A 10,798-nucleotide genomic window follows, 5' to 3' on the forward strand; every position below is an offset into this window, starting at 1 on the left:
TGTTATCTTGTTTTTCTTGATGTTTAAGTAGCCTTAAGGCTACCAAGGCCCTTCATGAGGTTCTTTTGTTGTCTATTTTCTTCCCTCTAGTTATCAAAAATGAATTATTTGTAGCTTGGAAACAGACCATTCACTGTTATCCTGATACTAATTTAACAAATCAGCCAAATATCAGTTGTAAGAATAATGGCTTGATCAAAGATGTGCATTTGAATCAGACCCACCTCACAAATTTAATCACATCAGACTCAAATTGACTTGCAAAACAACTTTGAAGGTATTCTCATAGCTGGTGACTTTACTACTTTATTGAAGTCACTTGACATGGGACTTCTAATCCTCCCTAACCCAGAAGAATCTTGGCTGGAATCAGCAGTAACGAAAACTAAAATAAAATATTCAGATGTCCAAAAAAGAGCAAGGGTGCTACCTCTACTGGAATGGTTCCACAAAATTAAAAAGGTATTCAGTTGAAAGCCATGCCCTATTGCAGTTATAGACCAATCAATACTTTCCAGAAACGAGCAATGACAGCTGTACATACAAAGACGAACAGAAATACAGTACCTTACAGTCTTTTTATTACAATGTGAGCACACATAAAACCAATGTTACCATTTAGCGTTTCCCTTCGTCATCTCCCACCTTCAATGCAACAGTTTAATACAACATACTAAATATTCACACTGTAGGCATTTTCAGTTGTATTAAGACAGGTATTGACATTTTAAATTTTAGTCTGTCTTCTTATTTGACCAAATATGTTTCACATTACAGAGAAAAGACCCTTCCGGTACCCTTTAAAGGGTTACAAGCATTGTTACAATGTTTATCAATACTAATGATTGAAAATGAACATGGCAGCTTGCCGCTAACAGTACATGCAGGTTATGCAGGTTGTTTTTATTTTGCTACCTGATGTGTCAGTGCAGACATTTTTTCCACAATAATGTGTTCAAGTACTTGACAAGAAAAAAACAGACTGAAATTCAAAATGTCCATGTATCCCTGTGCATTTGAGCCAATAATGTACCACTGCAGACATGTCAAAATATCACAAAATACCTTCTGAGCAAAACATACAAGTGGCACATAAAGCTGACGCTCTCCCAGTTGAACCAACAATACTTAACCCAACATCTCTCTTTGATTTGGAAAATCAAGGCGAACAATGGAGCTTAGCTGATGAATGCACTCTTGACTAAAAGTCATTATGTTTATGTTCACCGTTGTTGCAGTAATAGTTGGTTCAGCTTGTGGTCATTTTGAGTGTAAATATTTAGGATAATAAATATCGTCATACATGTACATCAGAAAATGAAAAAGAGCTTCAGCAAATATATGAAAATGAGCGGTTTATGTTTGTGCCATGAAACTCAAAAGGCACCTGAGTATCTGCAAAATAACCATATGAATGCAAAAACCCTCAGTGAACACGTCTTCAAACATCTGGCTTTTAGATGCATAGTATCACCTGCTCAGCTTGGAGTGTGACACAAACATGAGACGACACACTCATCCTCTAAACAACACGAGATCTGCCAGGCACGTTTGGTTTGGCAAGATAAATTAAAATATTTTAAACCTTTCCCTTGGTATTCTTCACCCTCTCGTACATACAGTATATTGAAAGAAAAACATATGGAGCCATATTGAGAACGTTGTCTTTATCCTGATGCCTTTGATGGCGTCTTTGTAACAAGGGGGGTTAAATAAAAAAAAGACAAGAACTAGTTAACTTAAACTGAATGGTTTATCTCGTACACTTAAGTATAAAGAGTACATAGTCTTTTTTTTTCTTTTACAGGTCAGACAGTCTCTTTATGAGATCCGTGATGGATGGACATTTGCTTAAATCACACCTCACCAGTGACCAGAGATAATCATCAAACAAGCAAATTTAGATTCTACTAAATATATTCCCTTGGAGCCAGATTTACAAAACCTTCTGAAGATACAAAATGATAAGAGCTTAATGTTAAGAGAACCCAATATGCTTAAAATACAGTAACTTAATTCATTTCTTGAGCTTCCCTCTAAAATAAAATAATCACAGGAATTAATTTATATCTTTTGGTGCATGTTCTTCACTACAATGTGGTGAATTGGCAAATAGTTTAATATTCTTATGAAAAATATAATAAATATGGGACAGAATTTCATGAGGCTATTGTATTACTGTGACAAATGCAATCAAGGTTTTGAACACCAAAAAAATTCGAAGATTACCCAACTTACATTTCCCTCTCTAAGGCTTTGTGTTTACTGTGATAATTTATGTAGCACTGATAACTTTCAAGTCCAAGATATCTTTGACTGTGCCTGCATACAGTGTTATTCTCAGAACTTCTTTGTGAATATGGTCTCTGTTGTTAAAATGGAATTAAATTACTTCTTGATGCTTTAAGCTCTGGGTCTGAGGCACTACTTTATGGTACATTTTATGATGTGTGCGTATATGTGAGGGGCAAGGGGGTTAATATATAATAGGGTGGATGAGGTGATGAAAAAAAATTTAGCTAACAGACTTCAGCTTGCTCCACGGGTTTGTGCCGCGCACCTCCAGGGGTGGATTGTTGTAAAACATATGGTTGCACAGTTCTTCCAGTGGGGGTTCAGGATCCGTGGTGGCAAACTGAGCAGCATCTTCAATTTCCTTCCTCACCTCCACATCAATCTCCTACAGACACAACACAGGTAAGGCAGATTATAGTAGTTTGCTGTCTGACATTTACAGTACATCTACACAACCAAGGACATTTAGTTAAGCAGGTGTACTGTTCAATTAGAAAAAAAACACAAAAGAGGGCTGCAGCAGAAATCATGTGCTTTTTTAAAGCTCCATGTTGTTAATTTTTAAAATGCTAAATTCTGTCACAAATGTGTTATATTCCCTAATCACAGCCAGTGTATCCAAACAGCTGAAGGAATGGTATTGTGCATTTGGTGATAAAACAATCTTGAGGATGTCATCGTAAGTATTTTTTGGATTATGACAATAATACTCAACAGCTATTTTAAATGGCCACCAATTACCTCGACATATAAAATAAATGTCTTTCCAGCAAGTGCTTTAGTTGTAGAAAGACATGTTGTTGTCATAAATGGTTTTACTGCATTTTATCAAATAATTCTATCAGCAACCAGTTAACAAATAACATTATTTGTGTACTGTCTCTAGAGCACAATCTTTAAAAATTGTTTCCCCTTCCTAAAGTATGAAGCTCACTTCCTCATATAATATTCACAGTCCTGACTCAAAAAGTGACTATAACACATTATTTATTTCTCTAATATTGTACTGCTCGTGTTTTCTAGATGCATTGCATGTAGATGTTTTGCACTTATATGTTGTTTATGTGGTTAGCTGCATTCATGACCACCTCAGAATGTTTGGCTGATTATTTTGTTAATATGTGGATTCAATCCCATTACCCAAAACACAACTGGAATTATTCAAATCAACAGTCTTGTTGAAAACCCATGGTGGGACACATGGATGAAAAAGGTTTAAAAATCGAAATTTAAAAAAATTGTGATACTGAAATGTGAATGTTTTCAAGGGACAACTTGCCATAGCAGCATTTTTTTCACTTTACAAACTGAAAATATTTGCTACCTTGAGCTCCTCCACGCTGGCCATGTTGTTGCTGAGCATGCGGTCCTTCAGCATTGAGATAGGGTCACTCTTACCGCGGACCTCCTGGATCTCCTCACGTGTGCGGTAGCTGAAAGGGGAGAGATTGGTGCAGGGATGTTGTAGGGATGAACTAATACAATCATTTTTTAGAGCTGACACCAAATTCAAGTGCTACAACTTGAGTATTTGAAAATCTTGATTACCAGCAATACATTACTTTCACTAACAACTATTAATATGAGGATAATTGATTTGGGGGTCATTCTGTAAAACCAATCAATAGAACAAAATTTAAGTAACTTTGCTATGATTTGTGGTGTGTTTACATTTCTCATCAGAGAAATTCCTTCTGTTTTATTTAAGCCAGGCATTTAGTCTGCCAAAGCCAATAGCAATATAGTGTCGGTGTTCAGTCCATCCCTAGGCTGTGCAAGGACACTACAGCGGGAGGGAGAGTACATGAAAACTACTGTGGGACAGTGGCAGAAGCAAGGGGCAGCAGCACAGTGAGGATAACATTCGTAGGTCAGATTGTTATTAATACATAAATAAAAATTGTTATTAATAAATCAATTAATTCATAAAAGTGCTTTAAAGATAATCAAGAAAGAGTTATAGTAATCAGTTACAGCAAATATTTAAACTGTAACAAATGAAACTTTACAGAGGTCAGGAACTGTGATCATGTACCTGACACCAGGATCACTCATACTGTGTCCATGATAGCGGTAGGTCTGAAGTTCCATGAGAATGGGACCCTGTTCAAAAGGTAGGACAAAGATTATTTAGCTGAGAAAATGACAACCACATTTCCTGCTTAATATAATTCAGTGTTTTTAACTCACCTTCCCAGATCTGCAGTGATCAGCTGCAAACTTGGTTGCTTCCCGAACACACAGAACATCCATCCCATCCACCTGGACACAAAAACAATATCCCAAATTTCATTGAATTACTATGTGCCCCTTTCAGGAAATACATTATAATAATTTATACTGAACTGATCATATGGACAGCAAAAGGACAACAACACTCACTAACAAACACTCTTTATTCATTACTAGGTGGACGGAATGAATGAGTGATAAACTCAGAAGTTTAAGGCTACTGTATATACAGGGTACAGTATTGTATATGGAAGTCTGGAGTGGTACTAGGTAGGTATTATGTTACGTTACATTCATTTGGCAGACACATTTTTCCAAAGCAATGTTATGATGTTGTTATTACCATAAATATCTTGTTAAAATTTACAAATTAAAACATAGCTGTGCAAAAATAGTTAAATAACATCTATTAATTCTATTGTATAGTCGGTTTTATCAGTGGGAAAGATGGTTTAAAGACATGAGTAAGAACAGTACCCGGAGACCAGGGATGTAGTCCCCTCTCTTGAAGTAGTCTGTGCTGGCTGCAGCTCGCTCCACTGATGTGCCCATGCCATACCTGTTGTTCTCACAGATGAAGATGGCGGGCAGCTTCCAAAGTGCTGCCATATTGTAGGTTTCAAAAATCTGACCCTGTGACATAAACAAAGGATTTTTTTTAACGTGGCTAACTTTATGTCCCTGCCTTGAGCAGCCTAGGTTAGCTCAGTTACAGGATGTCTATAGGATCAGTAGCAGCTCTGATTCAAAAGTAGAGAAACAGACTATTAAACGTATTCAACAACACGTGCATGGTCTAACTTCAGTTCAATGTAATGTATCTATTAATAAAGTTGCTAGTCCACCCATGATGGCACACAGCGCTTCCACAAGATGTTCTTTGCAGAGAGATGAATGGATGTTTATGAAGTACATTAGCAGAATTAAACCTTCTTCATTGGAGAAAGACCGTCCGCTACTTTGAACAATGCTGTTTTTGATCCCATCCAGTAATTAAACACAGCTAGACCGCAGTGATTTCTGTGCCATACCTGGTTGGCAGCACCGTCACCATAGAGACTGACACACAGCTCGTTGTTGCCCAGATACTTGCAGGCCAGAGCCACACCAGCACCCAGGGGAACCTGAGGAGAATTCAGAGATGTCAGGGGTTACATTATAACAATCTTAATGTATAAAGCGCTTGTTTAAAAAACATTACAAGAAGCTGCTTAATGAAACACAGAGTCGTATGTTGATACAGACATCACACATTTTTCAGTGGGCTCATCAGCCGAAAGGTTACAATCCTTCCATAGAAATTAAAATATGAAATACATCAAAACAAATTGTATTGTATCATACAGAATAACATGGCAGGATATGTTTTGCGTAAATCTTTTTAACAAAGCAAATATTATCTTTTATGCGACTTGAGTGTATGGTGTAATCTGATACCAATTTTTACCATTTAGTTGTGATTCCATATTACAGGTTGATGTAAAGCAAGGAAATGAATCCAGTTAATCCAGAGTCCAGAATCCAAATTTGCTAACTTCCTGTGGCAAATAATTGTTTTGCTGTCCTCTCCTGCTTCCGTTCGCTGCACCCCATTTTTAAATTTGTTTGGCACTTAACATAATGTCATTAGTCTGAGTGGTGCCTCATGTTCATTTAGAAATCATCAAGAATTTCTTTCTCTTTCTTTTGTTCTTCTTGGTTTCTTGCAAATATTTTTAGCAAAACTGGAGCACCAGCCAGGCCATTATAGAATATGCAGGCACAGATAAGCAAATTTATGGCCGATGTCACATTCCTTTATTTCCACAATATCAGTAAACACTATCAAACCAGATCCACATAATATTACCGTATTATTATCATAATCAACCGGTAAACCCACTTGGTACTTCACACTTATTTTATTGTATACTTATACCCACTTGGTACTTAATTTATTTTCTGACCTTTATTATAGTGTATTATATTTTTTGCTAGTACTTCTATTCCTGTGTGCACTGACGTAAAGGCGAGCGGCTGTAACAAAAGACTTCCCCCTTCGGGGATCAATAAAGTATTTCTGATTCTGATTCAAATTATACCTGCGTTCAGCCCTTATAAGAATTATCACAATTACATCAAACTGACAGCATACTGGTAGGACATGTACAGTACATTTATGTTTACAGTAAACCCACAGCATGTGAATCGGTACATTCCATGATTGAATCATGAGTTCAGAGAGCATGTGGCACAAAGAAAATAAATAATAAATTGACCAATTCACCCTGCTATTAGACTTTGGTGATATACCTGAGCTCCGACAATTCCATTTCCTCCATAGAAGTTCTTACAGTACATGTGCATAGAGCCTCCTTTTCCCTTTGCGATACCTCCTCTTCTGCCTGTAAATTAAAAACAAAAACATGCAGGCATAAGAGGCTGAGGTGAAAGAAAAACAGAAGAACGATTTGCATCATGCAGCTTAAAATGTCACAGTGTCTCAGTGTTGCAGACTCACCGGTGAGCTCAGCCATTATCTCCTTCACAGTCCCTCCTCTGGTGTAAGTGTAGCCGTGGGCACGGTATGCAGTGATCAGGTGGTCTGTCAAATTAATTCCTGCTTCAATACCAACTGCACAGGCCTCCTACAAGGAGTAAACAAACAGCTTGACATGATGTCTATGTGAGTGTACATGTGTGGAGATGTGCTCTAAAAGACTGAACCCACACAGCAAAAAGGGATAGGTTTAAGAAAGTTATTATATTTATATTTTTGAAACGTTTTCCCGTGAATGGATCTTTTTAAATAATGCTAATCACTGAGCATCAGTTTTAAAGTAATCCAGTTGTATTTTAAAGCAGACATTACTTTAATGTCATTTAATATTCTTTCCAGAGCAGCAAACATAAATCACTACTATAACATTGAAGTGAAATTGTTCATATATTTTTACTGTTTAGTTTAGGAAAAATTATAGTGCACTCAACCTGGCCATCATACAAGTGGCAGAATCCTCTGATGATCTTCTGCTTATACAGCTGATCTGCCTTCAGCTCCATACGCCTTATGGTCTGCATGGTGCGGTAGTACTGCAGACCTTCATCACGAGTCATAACCACCTCAGTGGCCGGGGCCTCATCCAACTTGTGGACGTCACATTTCTAGAGGGGAGAAAAATAAAGTAAAAAGAAAAATACCCAAAATAACTCACAAACTGCCATGTGCGTTGATCAGTTTAGCAGAAAATACAACTGAGTGTTTGAAGCTTACCTTTATTTCAAAGGAAGCCTGGGTTGTGAAGTCAGCATATGTGCGTGCTGACATGACCACTGCAACTCCCTGATGTGGGAGAGAAGGAAATAAAAAACAAAAATAATAAATACAAAAGCTTTCTAATCTGCTAAAGTATGACAATTTCTATAATAGAGCCAATAAAGCACCTGAGTTTCAGTATCAATAATACTTTCTTTCTTATTTTAAAATATATGAACATGTTTTTCAACAAAATCCTTTTTTCCATTTAACAAATAACCATAAGTTCTCATATATTACATGTAGTCTAAACACAATCAGTTGCACTAAAACTTTGTCTAAATAAAATAGTCTAAAATTTGCAAAATACTGATTTAAATCAGGAACTATCTGACCCACAATGAGTAAACAAGATAATGAGTCATTTAGTATGTTCAGTATTAGTCAAACATTTGATGGCAGCTTTCAGAACTTGACAGTTTTTGATACTCAATTTGGTTGACACCCAGACCTAAAATCTGCTACCGTTTAGAGCCACATAATGTTTGTTGAACCAGCAGAGCAGAAATAAACACTGCTTCTGACAGAACGCACGCAAAGATATTGGTAAAAAATAAATGCCTCATAAAATATAACTAATATCCATATACAGCTCCAGTCCATGTTAGACAGCATACTGTATCTAACGGCACAATACCCTGGCCCAAATAACAATAATCAGAATGGTGTGAAAAAACAATAATACTGTTAATTAAACAAACTGCCTTTTTATTTTTAAGTGCAGCTCAACAGACAAACATCGGGCAATAAACCCCACTTGTATTCATCATTGTGATAAATCCTAATACAGTTAATTCAAGTATAACTGTATTTAACCTTTCCACAGTTTGTTGGGACATCTTAGGAAATCCTCAAGGACCTCCTAACTAATGCTCTGATAATTTGAGCTGCCAACTTAGGAAAATATGTAATAAAAGGGCTTTAAACTGACATAACTAATTGTTGCAGGTAAATCAAATCAAATTGGACTACAATTTTTAGAAAAGTCTTTATAAGGAACGGTATCTCATTATGTGAGCAGAAAAACTAATCAGAATGGACAATATAAAAAATGACAATAAAAATAAGATTCAAATTTTTTCAAGGTTCTGCCATTTTCCCCTAGTTTTTTAGCAAGTTACTAACTTAACGCTTGCTGTCAACTGTCTTCAAACAGCTGTGAAAAAACAGCCCCTGACCCCATAATGAAAACCAAAGAGTTAAACTACGTAAAACTTTATTAACTAAGGACAATTTAAGGACTGGGCCTCCTTTACTTACCAAAACACTGAAGCTTTGATAAAGAGTTTAGATTGTTGTGCAGACTAGCTGTGTTAGCCAAACAAGCTATCATTCGGCCTTACAAGGTCAGCACAGCGATGACAGTCTTGTTTTGGGTAAACACTGGAGGTTTAAGAGGGAGACTGCAATGCAGTGTTTGGCTAAGACCGCTCATAGTTTAAAATGTGTGTACTTACATTTCTCTGAGCGCCAGCTCTCAGCACGTTAGAGATATTGGTCAGCATCTTCCCTGAGCTAACGCACCACAGTCGCTGCACCGCACGGCTCTGTCCTTCTGTCAAGCTCTGTACTTCCGGCTCCGCTCACTCTTCTTCTTCTCTGGCTTCAATAACGGCAGCAAACACGCTACTGCCACCACTTCTCCTCTGGTCTGAAGTTTTCAATGATTCTTGTGACAGTTTGAATTAATGACCTTGTTTATTGTGTAGTTGTGTTGATTCTGTTTTTGTTTGTGTTCTTTTGAATGTTCTTGTTCTCAGGTCTCTCTTGGAAAAGAGATCTTAATTTCAATGAGACTGCCTGATTAAAAAACAGACAAATATGACAACACATGTATGAAAGAATAACTCATTTTTAAATTAAATAGAATACATAAATAATGTGGGTTTTTACGTTACAGGTCCTTTCACTTCACTTCACTTAATAACAATAAAATTAATAATAATAGTTATTGTAATTATTATTATAATAATGATGTTATTTTATTATTTCTGACCTAACTAATACCGGATCCTACATACTGAACCAGTATGTAGGAAAGTACTGAAATGGCTTTCCCTTTGCCACAAACTGAGCTTGCACATTTGATGAGGGTGACAAAATACAGAAATTACCATAAAGCATTGTTATTACACCAAATAAGGAAAATATTATGTTTTATATGTTATGTGGGCAATGCATGAACAAATATTCTTTTTGTTTGCCACACAACATGGTGACTTTACTCATGTTTGGGTTCAATTAGATCCCAGAGAGGTCTAACTCCCTGTTAGACATCTAATGAACAGACTGTTATAAAACTCCAATAACATTAATCCTGATAGACTTCTGGGCGGGGTAGAAAACAACTGCCAACACCAATCACAGATAGGCTATAGAGTATATGAAAATCCATTTTTATTTAACCATGTTTTACAGCTGAGGTCTTTGACATCCAAAATACATGTAATGCTTAACTTTCAGTAGCGGGCTACTGAAACATGTATTCAATCCAAAATCATGTTTATACAGAAAGTCTCACAAAATTAGGAAAAGTAATAAAACATTAAGATGATAAAACAATGTTAAGCAACTTTTTTCAGCTGTTAAAGACATTTGTGTTAACTAATTGTGAAAATTCTGCCAAAACTGGTGTAACTGAACATGAATATACCCAGTAGGTGTAACAGGTATTACACCATATTCTGTGACCTGATTAATTTCAGAAATGATAAGGGCCTTGAGGTCACACCTGCTTTATTGCTTAATATTGAGGCTTGTCAAATTTTGTTTTAAAGCTTTACCTCAATTTATATTGGTGCATATTGTTAAATACATTTATCATCTGAGACACAATAAACCTGGGGTTGGAAGTTTTTCAACACAGGAGTACAAGTTGCTTTCTTGGGACCGCAGGCAAAATATAATAAAGCTGCTGTGTGTAGTCTGCAGTATGCACATTAGTTGATGGGCACTTGAAGACGATATTACATTCAC

The 10,798-nt window shown here is 36.5% G+C and overlaps 1 protein-coding gene across 1 annotated transcript; it reads right to left on the reverse strand.

The window, feature by feature from the left end:
* Window positions 1-559: 559 nt before the first annotated feature.
* On the reverse strand, window positions 560-9,436 carry pdha1a (pyruvate dehydrogenase E1 subunit alpha 1a). The gene is made up of 11 exons (XM_044221611.1): window positions 9,280-9,436; window positions 7,781-7,849; window positions 7,498-7,671; window positions 7,028-7,154; window positions 6,820-6,911; window positions 5,559-5,651; window positions 5,005-5,160; window positions 4,486-4,557; window positions 4,331-4,398; window positions 3,620-3,728; window positions 560-2,680 (listed from the first exon to the last, which is right to left on the reverse strand). The coding sequence occupies exons 1-11, from the start codon at window positions 9,325-9,327 to the stop codon at window positions 2,516-2,518; spliced, it is 1,173 nt and encodes a 390-aa protein (XP_044077546.1). The 5' UTR covers window positions 9,328-9,436; the 3' UTR covers window positions 560-2,515.
* Between the last annotated feature and the right edge of the window lie 1,362 nt (window positions 9,437-10,798).

Source organism: Siniperca chuatsi, linkage group LG14 (assembly GCF_020085105.1).
Source record: "Siniperca chuatsi isolate FFG_IHB_CAS linkage group LG14, ASM2008510v1, whole genome shotgun sequence".
NCBI classification, from domain to species: domain Eukaryota; kingdom Metazoa; phylum Chordata; class Actinopteri; order Centrarchiformes; family Sinipercidae; genus Siniperca; species Siniperca chuatsi.